The 18,057-nt window shown below is 44.5% G+C and overlaps 5 protein-coding genes and 1 non-coding gene across 6 annotated transcripts; 2 read left to right on the forward strand and 4 right to left on the reverse strand.

Moving 5' to 3' along the window:
- Positions 1-5,012: 5,012 nt before the first annotated feature.
- On the reverse strand, positions 5,013-6,604 carry LOC126558750 (E3 ubiquitin-protein ligase TRIM37-like). Its single transcript, XM_050214808.1, has 3 exons — positions 5,610-6,604; positions 5,340-5,531; positions 5,013-5,265 (listed from the first exon to the last, which is right to left on the reverse strand). Exons 1-3 carry the CDS (start codon positions 6,602-6,604, stop codon positions 5,013-5,015), a joined length of 1,440 nt encoding a protein of 479 aa, XP_050070765.1.
- A 2,665-nt stretch (positions 6,605-9,269) lies between these two features.
- On the forward strand, positions 9,270-10,059 carry LOC126559134 (probable ribosome biogenesis protein RLP24). Its single transcript, XM_050215249.1, has 2 exons — positions 9,270-9,466; positions 9,553-10,059. Exons 1-2 carry the CDS (start codon positions 9,386-9,388, stop codon positions 10,057-10,059), a joined length of 588 nt encoding a protein of 195 aa, XP_050071206.1. The 5' UTR covers positions 9,270-9,385.
- Positions 10,060-10,347: 288 nt separating this feature from the next.
- On the forward strand, positions 10,348-13,116 carry LOC126557366 (neither inactivation nor afterpotential protein G). The gene is made up of 5 exons (XM_050213108.1): positions 10,348-10,534; positions 10,606-10,808; positions 10,879-11,127; positions 11,692-12,899; positions 12,984-13,116. The coding sequence occupies exons 1-5, from the start codon at positions 10,375-10,377 to the stop codon at positions 13,114-13,116; spliced, it is 1,953 nt and encodes a 650-aa protein (XP_050069065.1). The 5' UTR covers positions 10,348-10,374.
- A 71-nt stretch (positions 13,117-13,187) lies between these two features.
- On the reverse strand, positions 13,188-13,259 carry Trnad-guc (transfer RNA aspartic acid (anticodon GUC)). The gene has a single exon. It is a non-coding gene; the product is annotated as a tRNA-Asp (tRNA).
- A 1,685-nt stretch (positions 13,260-14,944) lies between these two features.
- LOC126559574 (stress-associated endoplasmic reticulum protein 2) lies at positions 14,945-15,188 on the reverse strand. The gene has a single exon (XM_050215745.1). The coding sequence runs from the start codon at positions 15,151-15,153 to the stop codon at positions 14,959-14,961; it is 195 nt and encodes a 64-aa protein (XP_050071702.1). The 5' UTR covers positions 15,154-15,188; the 3' UTR covers positions 14,945-14,958.
- A 1,773-nt stretch (positions 15,189-16,961) lies between these two features.
- Positions 16,962-17,661, reverse strand: LOC126559363 (40S ribosomal protein S23). Its single transcript, XM_050215509.1, has one exon. The coding sequence runs from the start codon at positions 17,602-17,604 to the stop codon at positions 17,173-17,175; it is 432 nt and encodes a 143-aa protein (XP_050071466.1). The 5' UTR covers positions 17,605-17,661; the 3' UTR covers positions 16,962-17,172.
- Between the last annotated feature and the right edge of the window lie 396 nt (positions 17,662-18,057).

The following is an 18,057-nucleotide window of genomic DNA, read 5'->3' on the forward strand; positions in this document are numbered from 1 at the left end:
ACGACCTTACGAGTTGTGCTGAACAGGCTCGTCCAAGCTGTTTTTATTAATAATAGCAAGCATGTGGCGATCACCTTGGCAAACGCGTCCAATTCTACGCTCAACCTAATATTAAGACACTTTCTAGGGAAAATAGGACCATAATTGGATAGATCGGTGTGACCTCCGTATCCGAGTTCGAGCGGTGAGTTGTGTAAGTAGTACACGCTGCACTTTACCTCACAGCCGATCGTTCCAAAGCTAGATCTTTCGCTCGCTTACCCAACAATCAAACCAGCAGCAGCAGCAGCAGCAGCACCAGATATCGCAAGTACACCTGCATTGCAATGATTGACAACTATTTTAATTAACATCAATCTAGACCAACTATTGTAGCCATCGCATCTCGGTTTTGTTTTGAGCCTCAGCACCATCTCCAAAAAAAAAAAATGAAGCGCTGATCTTATCCGGAAAAGTCTTTTCATACCTTCTGCTCCACCTAATTACCTTGCGAAGGCAAGAGGCGACTTACAATTTCACGAACAAGCCATTAAAGTATAAATCAAATGACAGAAGATTGTGTTGTTGGCCAGCTGTATCTCACGCAATTATCGGGCCCAGTTTTAAAGTACACTTTTTACTAATGCAATCACGAACCTCTCGGCACTGGTTCACTTCGGTGTGTTGAGTTGAAATCATCACAACTTGGAAACCGTTGGATTCAAATGGTGTATAATTTTGGGCATGAATAATGCATAATAACGATACTATCTTCTATCGGACGCGGCCACCGAACACTTCCTCCGCCGCCGATTCAATCACGCTGCACAGCCCAGACCACGATCGTAATGATCGTGCCAACTCTTTTGGCACAAAACGGCAAGGCCACCCGCAATTTCACCGCTGCTGCTGCTGACTCGCTGTGGAAACGATCTACTCCAGAGCAAATTATATCACACTATCATTCATTAACATTACCCATTACGTCAGCTTAAGCCATCCACTAAGTCATCTATATCTTTCATCGACAAAGTTGGTTGATCTGCTCATCGCATCTCATCAGTTCGGCATGGCAAGAATTGCCATGGTGTCATTTTACTGTGCGGTGCTAGTGCTACAAGTACACATCCCAATCCCACCGACAGTTGCACTTTTCATACAGTGGAGTGTGGAGAATGGAACAATAAAAAAACGCGCAAAGCAAGTAGAGCTAAAGAAAGGAAAAACTAGATCTTCCGCGACGCTATTCAACAGACGAAAAAAGGTGGTGGTTGGAACGGAATGTTCAAACTGGCTCCGAAATACAATCATCGAGTTCGTGCCACCGTGCCACAGCCAAGACAAATCGCTTTGATTCCATTTGCTTAAGGGAGGCAATGCTAGTGCTTCACAGCGAAAGCATTATTGTTTCAAACTGGATTTTGCTTTATTGCTTTTCCAGAGAGGATGGTTTTTCATTGTGTTGAAATGGGGAATGTGAAGGGTAGAAAATGTGTAGGAAAATTCTATGCAAAATTTTATTTTTTGTAAAAAAAAAGTTGTATAAATTAGTAAATGGTTATTACCTAAACTTAGCTAAACCCTATCTTGGTACAAAGCACTTAAATAAATCCATCACTAAAACACCTGAGTGGACTTGGAAGAAGGAATGGAAAACCATTAGTCCATCAGATAGAAAATGAAAGTCATTAACATTAACAAACACCAAACAATACGGGTGAAACAATTGCCACTGAAGAAAGGTAAAAAGATACGCCATCAACTGCTGAGGGCACCATGCCATTACCTACTAACCCTTGGAGGAGCTGCTGTCACATTCGCAACATTCGCAATGTCGACATTCGCAATAAAAATCTTCAAACTCATAGCAAGGAAACATGATAAAAATAAAATAAAATAGGAAACAACTTTTTATAAGTTATAAGACTTTAATCCAAATTCTTAAATTTGAACTTAGTTTTTCTCGGTTCTATTCTTTGAATTTTCTTTTCCAGAATTTTCCAGGCTTGGTTCTTTTTTTCAAGAACCAAGCCTGGAAAATTCTCTAAATGCGAACTAAACTTCAACCATCGAAAATTTCCCCCTAAATCTTCTCACGTGTACTTTCTCCTTATGTTTGAGCATCCAAGGGTTTAACCAGACATTCGCAATCAAACACACGCGGAACCAACACTGGGTCTTTAGGGCAGCAGGCGACTGGATCATCAACTGATGAATGATGGTAGCACCCCAGAAACCAGCAGTCACAAAGGGCCCTCTAACGATGCACACAATTGTGCAGATTACGGTGTGTTTTGTTGTGACTGTGCGTATTTAGCCCGAACCGACTAATACCTCAGCTGATCGTTAGGCAATCGAAACAGTAGCGACCACAAACGGTTGTGTGAAAAAAGCTGATCATCTAATTAATTTCAATCCGACCGATCGATTCTTTGGTACCATTTTGGGGGAATTTAAACCGCCGAAAAGTGCGTTCAGAAGCGAAGCGAAACGCACTTTGCAATCCTTCACACGTTCGGGTTCGAGTTGGTTCATGGCCGTTTGGTGCTCTGAGGAAAAAAAACGGAAACGTTTTAATGGTTTTATGGAATATTGAAATGTTTGCACATTTTATAACACAACTTGAAGCTTTGGCAGATTTTTTGTTTTTGTTTTCGTTTCGTTTGTCGATATTCATCTTTGCTAATGGTTGCGGTAGAAGCACAAAACGAAAGACATCAATGCGCTTAAGCGAGGCAAGCGAGGTACGTCGCTTTCGGACGCTTTGGCATTGGCGTAGCAAACACAACGTCTAATCTAATTTAAAACACAGAAATTAATCCTTGACCATCCTAGGCACTAGCATATCTATTAGCTGTTTGGATCTGCAGGACGATAGAAAGGCAACATTAAGTCATCCAACAAACGGTCCAAAAAAAAAGGTCGAATTTCGTACTCTACACATATGATAAGGCTATCGGTGTCCGCTCATCGTACCCTGTTAATTACCTGCAACACATCTGCTTAACATGAAATGAAGGTTTCCCTTTCGGATTTTTCGGAAACTCTCCAACTTTTTGCGCTTACAAACGCTAAAACATTCGCGAAGGTCCCATACACACACACACGCACTCCGATCGGGACAGTTTTAATTCCATCCCGAAAGTGAATGGCGCCCGGTATGGAAATACTAAACAAAACGCTTTTAAAACGACCCTCTGCTAGTCCCTACGGTCCACGGTATCGTCTGCTTCATGTACGATCGTTAATTTTATTACGCACCACCACGCTTCGGATAGGTCAGTACGGACGCGGCATGTCTTAGAAGGTGCAACAGCAGCAGCAGCAGCTAAACCCGGGCGCCCCTTGCGCTTTTCTATCAATCAACCTCGGCTGGCCGGGATGTCTAACGAACGTAAAACTTAGCATTCGCTTTCAAACGGGCGCACTGTTCCCGTGGGTAATGGGACGGGGTAGCCCCGAAATTATGTCACCCGGCACTTTCCACCCGGTCAGTGCTTCTACACTATCAAAACCTGTGGATAGTGTGGCATAAAGTGAGATAGAAATTACTTCGAATTGAAGTGCTTCAATTGTAATTAACCAAATCCGGCTTCGTTGGCTGTTACTGTTAACCGTGGTTTCTTTAACGGAAAGCTCCAAAAAACAAACTCCAACTTGTTTCCGTAAACATCTGTACAGGGTTCGCTAAGCCCGAAAAGCTTCCAAATGTTTGAGAAATTTCTTAATAAAGTGCCTCTATTGGCAACAGGTCCACCTTAGAATAGAATTTGTTTCGGTGATCTGATACATCTTGATAATTTTTTGATCGGTTTGACCGATTACGCATTACTTTTGAGTTGTAAATAGGCATTAGTAGAGTGTAGCGCTTGTGGAGTCTCATGAGCTTAACAATCAATCGTATCAAACCTTCGGATACGTTCTAACAGTCAATAGGTTCGATAGTCACTGTAGTGGGCTTGCCAACATCATTTTCCATTGCTGATGATTCTACTGCACCTTTCCGACCGTTCGACGACCCGCTTGCATTTTGACACAGAAAACCCTGCGTAGCTTCCCCGGGTACACCGGGTGAAAGGGTTTGTTTTATCGTTCAGTATCTTATAACTGCAGAGAAACACCTCCCGCGGTGTAAAATGTCAGTGCTGCTTATTTTCGCGCATCTTCCCACTGCGCGGTGTGTCAGACATTCCTTTTCGATGTTTCTGTCATCCTCCTGCCCTGTCTACGATCTATCCAAATCGAATCGAAAAAACCGACCGAGCCATACACCACGATCCACTTCCGCGTTCTTCGTAGTTCGCCCACACAAGCACCCCCATCCGATCATATGATCACAATGAACATACACACACCAAACAAAAAACACATTCATAAATCCGGCTCCTTTCACGAACGATTATGATAATCGAACCATCTTCAAGCGCAACCTTCACCTGGCACTCGCACACAGAACGGGTTGTGTGGCGATCCTTTTGCGTATGTGATCTTCTGCGGTAGTAGGAAAGGTTTTTCCTCTGCTCAATGCACCCGAAGAAGAGGAGTTACGATTATGCTATCTTGGTGCTTCTGGCATGCAAACCAGCGGAGTGAGATCTCCCGTATAGAGGAAGAGACAGAAGAAGCTCGACCGAACCGTGTGGTCAAGCCGCAAATCAAAGACACTTTGGCAACGAACAGCCCATCGACTGCGAGTGATTACTTTTACTTTTTCTTACGTGTGGCTCTGTGGGTCTGCACGATAGCGTAACATCATAACAATAAATATTATTTTTTTGTTTGCTTCATCCTTCCGTTTTCTTCGAGCGCACCTGCTCAGCAAACAGTGTATCAGGGAGGTACGAGAAGTTTGCACAACTTATGATACAATTTATTTGAATTCTTTTTAAAAAATCGCCATCTCTGTCAGTCTTTTTGGGAGAGTGAGTTTGTTTCTGTAACACAATAAATTAACAAAAAATAAGCTACCAAGATTCACAAAACATTATCACACAATCTATCACACTAGACACTAGGGCGTTGCTAAAAAATGTTCACTGTTCCGTCAACGATTCATCGGCATCCAGCACATCGGGCTGTCCGTCGGCCGGTGAGCACGGGCGGATATTGTACAGTAGCTCGAGCGAATCATTTACTCGCAGATAGTTTTCCTCCAGAATCGTTTTAAGCGTCACAAAGTCTCGCAAACCCCAACCCTTCTGGGGCGTTCGGTCGAAGTATTGACGGATCGTCTTGCTGATCGTTTTTTCCGGCTCGAGATGGATCAACTGGAACGTACATTCCATCCTAGAGAATAAAATGAAAATAAACTCAATTAAAAATTCCTCTCCAATAGACCTGAAGGACGCATATACACATACCAGCCGGGTGTTCCACTGACTAGCTCCAGATAGATCCCGAAGTGATCCTCCGATATTACGCACCACGCCATAATGCGCCACGTGCGCCCAAAGCAGTCGGAAAACTCGTTCGAGTACACCACCTTATTGTCGTCGAAGGTGGAAAAGTTTTGCACCACAAACACGCCCGTTTCGTACAGGTTCGGAATTTCGCTATAAAATAAGACAGATTATGCTTCCGTTCTGAATTGCGTCCGCCACTCTAAAACCACACCGCACAATCTTACTCACATTTTCAGCCGAGCCGGTACACGTATCTGCTTAAAGTCTTTGATCGGGTTCATACGGATCGCATTACAAACGGCCAAAATCTTTGGCTTCATCTGTATGAGTTGCGGCTTGCTGCAGAGCATCATATCGCAACGCATCGTCTGAAGCTTCTGGTCGATGTTGTCCATCTCGAGCAGCAAGCTGTACCGATGGTCATGCAGCTTGGCCACCTTTTCTTCCTCCTGACGATCGAGACTTTCCATCGCCGATATCATGATCGCTTCCAGCTCCTTGTGCTTCACACTCTTTACCCGACCAATCAGTGCCACATTACGTTCGATTTTGTTCATCAACAGCGACAGCATGTCCCGATAGTGTTCCACCTTTTCGAGCTCGTTCTCAAGCACGCTCAGATGCTGTTCGTACGTTACGTGCAGAGTCTTGAACGTGTGATCTCGATGGCGTCCTTCGATCACATCCGTAGCACAAACCTCACAGATACACTGCTTACACGTGGAACAGTAGAAGTTGACCGGTTTACCATGCATCGGGCATAGCTCGTTCTCCGTCGCTTTGTCGGCTTTCTCCGCCAACCTTTCTTCTTCCGCTTCGGAAGCGCTTAACGTGTGTAGATTCTGCTGCAATTTCTGAATGTCGTCGAACCAGCGTACCTTCACCAACTGATCGAGCTGAAGCGTAATCTTACAGTTCGGACAGCTTTGGCTACTGCCCGAATCGAGCCACTCGCCAATACAATCGTAGCAGTACAGCTTCGAACACTGCGGACACAGGTGAGGATCTTCTAGCCGGCCAAAACAAATCGTACACTTAAAGATGTCATTTATATGGGACAGCACATTTCGGCGTGTCCCGGTGTCTCGAGCGGTGGAGCTAGCGGTGAGTGGTAGGGAGGTGTTGGAGGACGTCGATGGTACGGCTGGAATGGTTGTCGAAAGCGAATGGGACCCGTGTGACCCGTTCCGGCGGGACTCGTTCCTATTGCTCGAATTGGCCATACTGATGCAAGCAAAATCGCTACAATAAAAGAAGGACCAAACAACCAAAATCAGTTACATTTTGTGCTCGGTTGTGTGAGAGTCTCTCCAAAATTCGGAATTCATACTCGACGAACGAACGGTGCATATTTGGTGCGCTAGATAACAAACATTTATACACACAATACACACAAAATTAAACAATCTTCTTAAACAGCGCAAATTCGCTCACTCATTGTGCTAGTACAAATGGCGATTGAAATGATATCTGAATCCTCATCGGATCATCGAACTTTCCGATCGGCCGGGTAATCGAGAGCCCAACGAAAACAGTGTGCTATAAAAGTACACAAGATTTAGAGATGTAATGTGCGCAAGGAGAGTATATTTTTTAAGTATTGTTTCAAATATAATGGGAGAAACAAATTTAAAGCAATTTTTAAAATCTCACCCATTGAGGACACTCAACAAAAAGCGGGCCTCTAATGAGACTTACCCAGACATGTATATCGCGACGATCAAACATCAAGGTCTTGTAAATGAAGTACCCGCGTGTGGTAATTCCCCAGTTTCTAGGTACATTGTCATGCAAATAGAGTTATGTAGATCGGCTGGCTCAGCTGAGCTACTGGGTGCTTAAACAATCAGTGCATGAAACCGCAGACGCGTCTCCAGTTTGCGTTGGCAATTATGTTGACGAAATTCGGGCTTGGTTTCTGCAATTCGCAAACGTACAACCGACATCCGACAATGAAGGTGATGTCAATGCCGCGCTGTTAACTTTATACTTTGCACTCGGGGAAGGTGTGCGCTCGTTTCCTGCTAGTAATGTGTAGGGTAGGGTAGTGTACCCTGTAGCTGGTGGTATGTGGAAGTTTTATCTATTTCAATAATTAGGCTGATGAGATGGACGTACTTGTTGTGATCTTGAAATTGTCTTTACAATCTTCAAAAGTCACAGTTTAAAGCTATGTATGTGCAAGGCAGAAAGCTGAAGGCAAGAGGCCGAAATGTTTATCTCTAAAAGTGATCGGACATGATCGCTCTTGAATTCTTCCAGCTATCAAAAATTGACTGGTGATAACAAAAAATAAAATAGACCTAAATCTTTATAAGATAAGACATCACTTATACCGCTTAAAAGTACACCCAAAATGCTCATTCTAGATCTGATTAGTAGGACACTTTTCATTTAATCATTTCAAACAGATAATTGGAAAGTACACATTTAATTTTTTCGTGAAAATGTACGACCCAAAAAAAACGGCAAAAAATGCCTAATATTTTTATTTGTGTTGCCTCTTCAAGCAGACTTGCCCAGCAAGCAACAAAGAGATTGGCGCGCGCGCACTAATCATTACGACTTCGCGTCACGAAAAGCCACCATTTCCCACTTTCGCTGTCAGCGAGTGAGAGATGAATTGTGCGGCACACCGTATTATTCCCATTATTTTTCGTTGGTTTGTTAAGCTTTTTCTCACCCAGCCCTACTTCCCATTTGGTTTTGATGAACTTATTCCACGATCAATATTCGCTAATTTAGACATGGTTACACCCGCTGCATTTCACATTTCCGGGGTTTTCCAACACGTTTCCCGATCACATTATGCTGCTGCTGCAAGCACACAAACACTGATTTAGCACGATCGCCATCACATGCACACGATTACTGCACTCATGCGTTGGCTAATTTTACCAATTTTGGAGTGCAGCATAGGCGGGGGGGGGGGGGGGGGGGCAATTTTCCGAGTGAATTTTCGCACACCAATACACGCACCGTTAAACGCCGGGAGAATGTTGTTTTTTTTTTGTTTTTGTCTCCCCCTAGTCACAAGTTCATGGCCCAAGTGCAATAAACTGTCACGCAATTGGATTTTTTTAGATACGATCAGATTTTCTGGACGAAGAAAATACACAACGGCAACTTACCAAACGACACCTTCAATGTGTATTGTGCACTACCAACTGCTCGCGTCTTCAATGCATCCGATCGATAGTGATAGTCGTTAGTTAGTTAGACTCCTGCGGGACTAATCCATCCAACGGAACGAGTGTTAATCGAATTCGTAGCGAGCGTCCATACGAAGCACAACGATCGTGCGTAAAATCTAAGTCTTCTCTCTATAGCGTGATTTTTGTTCTTCTTCAGTGCTTGACGCACGTTGGCTCAGCGTATTTTTTCATGTACGACTTTAATATAGATTTCTTTGTTCTGCTGCCGGGTGGTTTATTCTGACACAGCTGGATGCAATACTGAAGCAAAAGAGCATTAAGGATGACCAGAAAACAAAGCAAAGAGCAAATAAAGGATAATTCTAAGGGTGGCTGGAACGCTTTATAAGACGAAAAATAAATCAAAACTAGCTAAATAAATCTTCGCAAACACGTGCTCGATGAATTTGAATAAATGCCTGGTCTCGTTTTCGTCACCCGACAATAGATGGCGCTGTTGTTTTACATCGCTTCACCGGGTTCAGATCGGATAAAAAAAATTCGAATAAAATAAAGAAAAATGGCATGGAAACCATTAAAAAAATAGTTTTGTAATTGACGTATTCTTTGTGAAATTTTTTCGTGTTTAAATTAACTTTTTTTTAATTTTTGATATATCGAGCATTAACGTCAAAGTACACCGTTCAAGATGGCGCCCGCTGCCCATCGTAAACAAACCGCTCCATACACGGACGGTCCTTTTTGACAGCAACAACACGCGTGTTCGGACGGCATAAGTAGTGGGATAGAAATTTTAACAAATTTCTACCCGTTTTGTGTGCCTAAAAGCGTTCCAAAAACGCTGCCACCATGCGTATCGAGACGTGCTTTTTCTGCTCGAACAAAATCTATCCCGGGCACGGGATGGTTTTCGTGCGAAACGATTGCAAAGTGAGTGTGAAGCAAGAGTTTGTGTGTTTGTTTACACACACACCCCCCAGTGCTCTAAATCCTAACTTCCATTTTTCTCCTTTTAGGTATTCCGATTCTGTCGCTCGAAATGCCGCCGTGCGTTTAACAAAAAGAAGAACCCGCGCAAGATCCGCTGGACCAAAGCGTACCGCAAAACGAACGCGAAGGAGCTTACCGTCGATCCGAGCTTCGAGTTCGAGAAGCGGCGCAACGTGCCGGTCAAGTACGATCGCGAGCTGTGGAACAAAACGATCGAGGCGGTGAAGAAGATCAACGAAATCAAGCACCGGCGCGAGTGTCACTTCGTGATGGAACGTTTGCGAAAGGCACGCGAGTACGAGATACATCGGGACATTGTGGATGTGCAGAAGAACATTGCTCTTATCCGTTCGCCCGCCATTGGGCTGAAGGAGCGCCGGGCGAAGGAGGAAGCACAGGAATCTGCCCTCTTGATGGACGTGGAGGAAGGAGAAGGCGAGGAAGAGATCCAGTACGTCGATGCCCGCAAGCTCGAGAAGCAGCTGGAAGAGTCGGCCGCACTCGCGGATGAGGAGGAAATGCTGCGAGCGTAAAAAACTCTCCGATCTGTGGCTATCTGTGGCTGCCTGTACTGGTACGCAATTCTACTGCTTCGTTCGTTAAGGATTAGTGTGTAAGGAAAAAAAACACATCGTTGAAGCAATAAAAAGCCGTTTCAACCAACTTGTATGTAACACCATCAAGCGAGCGTGTCGTTGGGGTTTTTCTCTCTTAAAAATAGCTCCTGCACTCCGAGCTCACGTTTTCCACCGTAATAGGATTAAACTCATCGATTGCAGTTAGTCAGCGCGTACCGACTCCAAAACCCACCGCCTGCTAGGTCAGTATCAAGTGAACAACGAGCAACGATGGGTTGTCTAAAGAAGTTGGTGCTAGCATCGGTCATAACGGTCGCACTGGTTTCCGGTGCATTGCTTCTGCTGTGGATGTGGCTTGGAGTGGAAATAATTCCTAATCAAATTCGTGATCCACGAATGCTGCAGGATCGATCCTTCGACTATATTATTGGTAAACGTGACACATGTGTATGTCGGTTTGTCCCGATGGTAAAATAGCCCACACTTCCTCTTCCACTTTAGTCGGTGCCGGAACGGCAGGATGTGTTTTGGCCAATCGACTTTCCGAAAATCCGAACGTTACCGTGCTGCTGGTGGAAGCGGGCGATACGTTCGGTGCGGCATCAATCATTCCACTGATAAGTACCGCCATGCAAGGTACCAAGTACGATTGGGCATTCCGTACGACACCGCAAAAATATTCCTCACACGGTTTGGGTAACAATGTAAGTATGCTGCCGTTCATCAACAATTACGTATCGATTTGATTTGTTTATCCGTCTCGATATTTAACAGCAACAATTGCTACCACGTGGCAAAGGATTAGGTGGATCCGGACAAATCAACTATATGCTTCATTTTACCGGCATACCGGAGGATTTTGACCGTTGGGAACGGCTAGGCGCACGTGACTGGAATTGGCACGCAATGAAACCTTACCTGGATAAGCTGAACTACCCCTCGACTGAACCCGAATCGTACGGCGATGACAACAGTCAGCAGGAATGTAACCAGGGGGAGCTTACTGGCGAGGAGTTGTATGAGGTAAGTGTGACGGTTGCTGTCCCTGGGTCGACCACCATGATTTGGCCACAAAAATGGTGTCAGTGGCGTGAAGCTCTCACGCGAGGATTAAAAGGTCTTGAACTGTTTTTGGATGGTCCACGTCTTAGAACCGTATGTGAGTTTGGCGGCTATTTATAGTCTGCAGCGCCAATGACCTAACGAGTCGTTACCAAGCTCCGTTTTGGTGGGGCATTAATGTGTAATCCTTAACATCGTATCCGTTTGGCTCTGGTTATCATCATGCTTTATATATCGCTGCTTCAAGATTTGGTCGATTTAACCAATTTTTCTTCCAACAAGCCCAGTGTCTAAGACTAATCGGGAATGGATGTCGAATACGGTCTCCAAAGACTCTCACGCATACAGTACCTTGACGACATCATTTCCTCTTCTGAAATCGTTTTCTGTTGGATTCCGGGTTCAATATGGAACAAGATCTGTTAATATTGAACGCACGACTCTTCGAATCCTATAGCAACCATATATCGCTTTAATGGTTGCTACGATAATTTGTAATAACTAACCATAGCTTACCAATTTTAGACAAACAATCACTACGCATCAATTCTATCGGAAAGCGACAAACATGCAACCATCAGCTTCTGCTCTCGGAAGACTTTCACCCAAAACAGACATATCTCCACAACGGATCGCCTTCACATCACCGAGGTGGACCCGCGCGAATCCTTGCTGGCTAAAGTGTTCACCGAGGCACCACGGGAACTTGGCCAGCAGTATCATTTTAAGCCCGCCCGATACACCATTCACAATGGAATCCGTTGGAGTAGTTACCATGCTTACCTGCGACCTGCTTTCGGACGTCCGAATCTCTCCATCCTGACATCTTCCCTCGTCGCGAAGATCCTGTTTGATGACACCAATCATACGAAGGGTGTAATGGTACAATCTGTAGGACCTGGCCATCAATCACCGGTTCCCATCACAGTCGGGCGGGAAGTGATTCTTGCTGCCGGCGCTCTACACACACCCCAGATTCTGAAACTTTCCGGTATTGGACCAAAACTGGAACTGAAACGGCACGGTATTGAGCTGGTACATGATTCACCCGGTGTGGGACAGAACTATTTCGACCATCTCAATCTACCGCTGTTTGTGAGCATCAACGTTACGGCCAGTGTAACGATGGATAAAGTCATGTCGGTGGATTCGATCCTACAGTACCTGCAACACGGCCGAGGAGTATTATCCACGACGGCTATCGCTGGCATCGGAAGTCCTCGCGGTGGTCAGTATGGGATAATCCTGTTCGGCATGGGGAGTGTCGATGAGCAAGCGTTACGTCACGTATCAAACATGGAGGAGGACACATTCCGTGCTTTTTTCCCCTCCTATCAAAATACCAGCCAGGAAGGATTTCTGTTCCTTAGCACTTGCCATCAACCAGCCAGCCGGGGGGGCATCTTCTTGCGCGATCGTCACATCGACAGTGTCCCATTTTTCAATCCTAACTATCTGAAGGATCGGGCCGACATTGAGTGCATGATCAAAGCGATCCGATTAGCGGCACGTACGGTTCGAACGACCACTTTCCGGTCGATTGGTGCCCAACTGCACTGGCCACACATCAAACGATGTTCAAATTTCGGGCCACCGTTGGACAACAGTACGGAGGAACCGTCGGATCGGTTTTTGGAGTGTATTCTGCGTACTTCGGCGCTGACTGGACATCATCCCGGTGGAACGGCAGCCATTGGAGTGCACGGTGACGGTGTGGTTGACAATCAGCTCAGGTAAGTACCATCGAGTACCAGAGTTGTGTAAAGAGTTTTGGGTAGCATAATTGAACTTCTATTTGTACTCACTCAAAAACACAGGGTTAACGGAGTGCACGGTTTGCGCGTCGTGGATGCAAGCGTCTTTCCAGCTCCATTGTCCGGTACACCGAACTCCGTCGTGATTGCTGTGGCAGAGAAGGGTAGTGATTTAATAGTGCAAAATAGTAATTAATGTTGAAGTTTTATCATTAGAGGTTTCCTAGAAAAAAAAGAAAAACCAATAAATAATAAAAGATTCTCATTCTCCCCGACGGGGAATCGAACCCCGGTCTCCCGCGTGACAGGCGGGGATACTGACCACTATACTATCGAGGACTTGCGAAAGGAGTGTGCTCAGAGCTGCATATAATCAATGTATGCGGGCTCGTATGCTGTCGAACTAGCGTTACTTTCTTTAATGATAGGTCCAAAAATTACGCAAAATTCACATTAAAATACGAAAATACAGATTATATTTACATCAATCATCATCGCTTTTTAATAAACACAACAGGAAAGGAACAGTTTCAAATTATCAACCCAATTGCTAAACGCAACAAATGATATGGAGGAAGATGTGTAGGAGAGCAGGCAGCAGCAACAACTTCAATCTGCTATCATCGTCGTAACAGTTAAGCGCAATCAATACAGAAACCACTTCATTCCTGTGTTGCTGCGTAGCTCGTGCCCTGTACATTTTAGCAAACTCCAATGATTTCAATGTCAACGACACCGGACCAGGGAGATAAGGCTTGGCTAGGGAGGGTGGTACACGTTTGAGAAACTGCGCCATCGATCTCTGGAACCGAAACGTAATACACACATTCGTATTGATGGAGGTGTGGAAGAATGTCAATTCCCAAGAAACTAAGGGAAGCTTTTGGATTGTTTCGGATGATCATTTGATAAACAAGAAATACATTATTAGCCCAAAGGTTGTTACTAGTTTTCACATTGATAATATATAATTTTCACCAAATTTAGGTTGTTTTTTTGTCAGTTTTGAGTGCTTCACTTCTCTTAAATGTATAAACTTTTTAATTTTCTGTCTCGCCTCGAAAGTATACGACAAAAAAAGGGAGTTGAGTGTGTATTATTATTTGTGAGGGTTATTTATTTTTCACGCCGTATCGCATTTTTCTTATGAATGTGCTCTACAACACTATCCATAAACGCACACATTGCATTTGCTTGGTCTGGATTTAGAAAGCAACATCATGTTGGTCTTGTTCTTTTAAAGATTCGGCTATTATCCTTCCGGTCATAATTTAATCGTAAGCTTCGATGCAATGTGTCGATCCTCTTCGATCATCTCCCAATCAGGCTGAGGCGCGCGCGCATGTGATGTGGCAAAAGGCTTTTGCGTTGTTTCATTACTTGTTTACATTTACTTTCCACACATCGAAGCACGTTGCACCTGTCGCTATCTGGCAGAAGGTTCTGGAGCTTTAACGTGCCCACCTTTTTAATCTATTATCTACCCCTGACGTAGGAGCGCTGGAATTGTGCGAATTGTGTATGAAAGATCTTTTTTTTTTACCGATCTGAACTCCTGGTTCAATAAGCAATGCATTTGCTGCTTCCGTTTTATCCGATAGACAGAATGGAACATGCAGCATCGATATGAGAAACTGAACCAGCTGTAAATAATGCTCGCACAGGGTCGCACAATCATACAAACAAACAAACAAAGGAAACAAACAGTACGTCAGTCAGAGCGTGGAAGAAGAGACACTTCCAGACACACATAAAGTCACATCACATTATTTTACAAACCGAAGGCAGCAAAAATATACAACAAAAAAAACCCTTGGCAGGCACGTAAACCATAACAACACACTTTATCCGCGATCCCCAGTCTCACCTAAAAGTGAGAATGGAAAACAAAAATTGTGTGCGAAAGAAGAAGCGAGAAAAACTGCCTTTCCTTTTGTTAGAAAAAAGCCCGGGAAAACCAAAAAAAAAATAATAAACGAGATAGCGCCTTTTTGGTAATAAAAAAGACGACAATCGATCACCGATCACCCCACACACCTTATGCTATGCGAATCGATTGAATGATCTGGAATATCGCCGAACCGCACACGACGAAAATGAACAGGGCCAGTAGCCACGGTCCGACCGGATACTTTTCTTCGGTGTTTTTCGACGATTTGGGCACGTTGCCACGCATCGTAATGTTCTTGCTGGCCTTCTCGTTGGCAATGCGGATTCGCTGTTGTGGGGCCATCTTTTTGCTCTGGTGAGGTGTTTTCGGCTGTGAACACTACGAGACGGAATTGAAACTGTTACCAAACGTTAGTGGCTCGCTCACGCGGTAGGATAACTTACCGGAAAAAGCAGGAAATGTTTTGTGCGTTGCTGAGGCGCTTCTACTAGCAGCAGTAGGCTATGGATTGTTTCTGTACATGGAGAAGAATGGGAGAAAGAAGCAAAACGTAGCGTTTGAGTATAAATCTCGTATCAACGATAGATCTTGTAACGTAAACTGCATCCAGATGATTCTTTCCTTCACTTTCCCATGCCAACACATACCACGTAGTACACCCGATTATGCTACTTATTTGTGTGCTTTTCTTGTGTTCGACGACGACGTGGCGCACTTGTTGAAACACAAATTTTCACACTTTAATTGCACACGGATTACGCAGTACGTAGTTGGAAAGAAGGGAATGTTTTGGAAAAAAAAAACAATTGGGAACACACAATCCAGCCGAAACGAGCGAAAGTGGGAGGGTTGCTTGGGGTAGTGAAGCAAAACGGGAACCCCTCTTTTTTACGCACAACACAAAACGCCTTCTCGAAAGCAACCACTAGCGAAAGTTCGACCGGATTGGTGGCGGGACTCTGCCGCGGAACACTTACTGCAACTGACTTCGGTGCTGGGATGCTTCCAAGTAAATAGAGGTCCGTGGGGTTTTTTGGTCTATACCGCTCTTGTTTCGCGTTGTGGAAATGCCGAAAATGAAACAAGCAAATGCGACGTGGCGACGAAGAAAATACACACACCATGACACGTAGCCTCGCATGCACTGTGGGAAGTCGAACGATCGCGTGGCTGTGACAGCATTGGAGTTCAAATTTACCAGTAATAATTATATTTCTATTGAATATGTATCCAATAAAGACTAACAATTTAATTGGCTGTTGAAGCATACGCGCAATACAAGAAAAAGTTCCTAATAGTGCATTTTTTACTAGAAAATCAATCAAAACATTTATCTCTGGCACACAGCGATTCTATAAACCTGGCCCAATCTCTGCAAGCTCGCTGACAAGCAAGCAAGTTTTTACGTGCGTTTCTCATTCAAGAAAGCGCAGCAGCGTTGATTGCTTTTTCTTTGGAAATTAAATCATCTCGTTCATCTTATTCCTGTCCCGTAGAAGCAAAACAATGCATAAAAATAAACTGAAAATATGTATCCGGTTATAATGATTGTATTCGTCCGCAACACTAGCTCACACAATACGAATTCATTTCGCCATGATCCTAGAAGTGTTCCTAGGAATGTTGTATGCTTTGTATATGTTAACACTTGATAAACATAACATTCACTAAGAGTGGGCTTATGGGCATAGATAGGAGGGTCAAAACTTCGCTAAACGCTAATTTCTAGCTAAGAAGCCAGTATCTCGGCTCCTGGAACGCCTAGTAAACAAAAGAACGACCACTCAGGAAGTAATCTTCTCATTAAGTTAGCATGAATAACATAGCTTTTAACCGGCCTTCAACTTGAAACTAAGCTACATTAGATAATACAATTGGTAAGTGGAAATCCCAGCGCTTGGCGCATATGTTGTCGAATATTTAAGCTATTTTGTTCCATTATTTCCATGTATCAGATATTAGGGTAGATTGCTGTATGCTTTCATTCAATTGTTAACCTCTTTCTTGAATGTTTGTGTAGTACTATGCTTTAATCATTCCTTCTGCCAGAGAGATTCCTTGCATCACAATCATTTCAACCTGAAAATAAACAACTTTCTCAAATGCCACCACGAACAATAACAATAACACGCACAGAACAATATACGAGGTTACGAGGTACAAGATCCTTCCAGGCAGCTTGTATTTCTTCCTTTTCGCACTTGGCTTACATTAATCGAATCCTTGCCCCGGCATATTGGTCCGTCGCATATGCACACACACACGCACACCGGTGGAAAACCGATGACCATCAACGGTCATCGTCTCGTTTCGTTCCGGACCAAAATCCCCGTCGCAACAATCTTCCTTGCTTCCCCCGCCTTACGAACGCGGACGTTCCTTCTTCTCCTTGTACAGCGCCAACAGCGAAACGTTGGCCACCTTCACCACCTTGAAACGGACTCCGGGAATATCACCGACGGCGTGACCCTTACGACCGAAACCGGCAACCAGCACCTCATCGTTCTCCTCGATGTAGTTCAGACAACCGTCCCGGGGCACGAACGCGGTAATCTTCTTGCCGTTCTTGATGAGCTGCACACGGACGCACTTGCGGATGGCGGAGTTGGGCTGCTTAGCTTCGACGCCGACCTTCTCCAGCACGATTCCCTTCGCGTGGGACGCTCCGGCGAATGGGTTGGACTTCCAGCGAGTACCCAGATGGGCCTTCTTGTAGTCCTTATCGGCCCAGCGTTGGTCACGGCGATGGCGAACGTGTTTGCGGGCGGTACGAATTCCACGTGGTTTACCCATACTTAATGGCGTCTGAACCGTACGAAAACTTGCGACGAAAAGAGCTCGCGATGGGCTGACAGCAGCGAAAGAGGGCCGGATTGACGTTTAGCCGCTTTTTGACAAATTGACGGATGTCGTCCAAGCTGCTTAGAGACGAGCTGGCACGATGAACCTTGCGCAAGTAAAATATTTCACTGGAAAAAAGTCACTCATGTTATTTCGGGAAGGTTTATATTTTTTCTACTAAATTTCTTGATTTTACACTTAACACTTAATCGAGAAAAACGGTAGAAATAAATTTACCTTTCCTTGAGCGTCCTGGTGGGCTACAACGATGGAGCCGCTTTGACGTTTTTCTTGTCACAACAAAACACGCACAAACACAAACATACCCACACAAACCCGCACTGGCTGCGCATAAGTTTTGCTTTCTTCACGCACTGACGAATTTGGGGGAAGAAAAGTCCTGCC

The sequence above is a fragment of the Anopheles maculipalpis genome, chromosome 2RL, assembly GCF_943734695.1.
Source record: "Anopheles maculipalpis chromosome 2RL, idAnoMacuDA_375_x, whole genome shotgun sequence".
Lineage (NCBI taxonomy): Eukaryota > Metazoa > Arthropoda > Insecta > Diptera > Culicidae > Anopheles > Anopheles maculipalpis.

What these genes read in the sequence shown, in the direction of transcription:
- LOC126558750 (XM_050214808.1), bottom strand. Translation starts at nt 6,604, where the DNA reads ATGGCCAATTCGAGCAATAGGAACGAGTCCCGCCGGAACGGGTCACAC. An exon ending in GTACCGGCTCGGCTGAAAAT is followed by an intron (nt 5,532 to 5,609) that starts GTGAGTAAGATT and finishes CTTATTTTATAG; the next exon opens with CGAAATTCCGAACCTGTACG. An exon ending in GTCAGTGGAACACCCGGCTG is followed by an intron (nt 5,266 to 5,339) that starts GTATGTGTATAT and finishes TTTATTCTCTAG; the next exon opens with GATGGAATGTACGTTCCAGT.
- LOC126559134 (XM_050215249.1), top strand. Translation starts at nt 9,386, where the DNA reads ATGCGTATCGAGACGTGCTTTTTCTGCTCGAACAAAATCTATCCCGGG. An exon ending in TCGTGCGAAACGATTGCAAA is followed by an intron (nt 9,467 to 9,552) that starts GTGAGTGTGAAG and finishes TTCTCCTTTTAG; the next exon opens with GTATTCCGATTCTGTCGCTC.
- LOC126557366 (XM_050213108.1), top strand. Translation starts at nt 10,375, where the DNA reads ATGGGTTGTCTAAAGAAGTTGGTGCTAGCATCGGTCATAACGGTCGCA. An exon ending in CTGGCGAGGAGTTGTATGAG is followed by an intron (nt 11,128 to 11,691) that starts GTAAGTGTGACG and finishes TACCAATTTTAG; the next exon opens with ACAAACAATCACTACGCATC. An exon ending in GTGGTTGACAATCAGCTCAG is followed by an intron (nt 12,900 to 12,983) that starts GTAAGTACCATC and finishes TCAAAAACACAG; the next exon opens with GGTTAACGGAGTGCACGGTT.
- LOC126559574 (XM_050215745.1), bottom strand. Translation starts at nt 15,153, where the DNA reads ATGGCCCCACAACAGCGAATCCGCATTGCCAACGAGAAGGCCAGCAAG.
- LOC126559363 (XM_050215509.1), bottom strand. Translation starts at nt 17,604, where the DNA reads ATGGGTAAACCACGTGGAATTCGTACCGCCCGCAAACACGTTCGCCAT.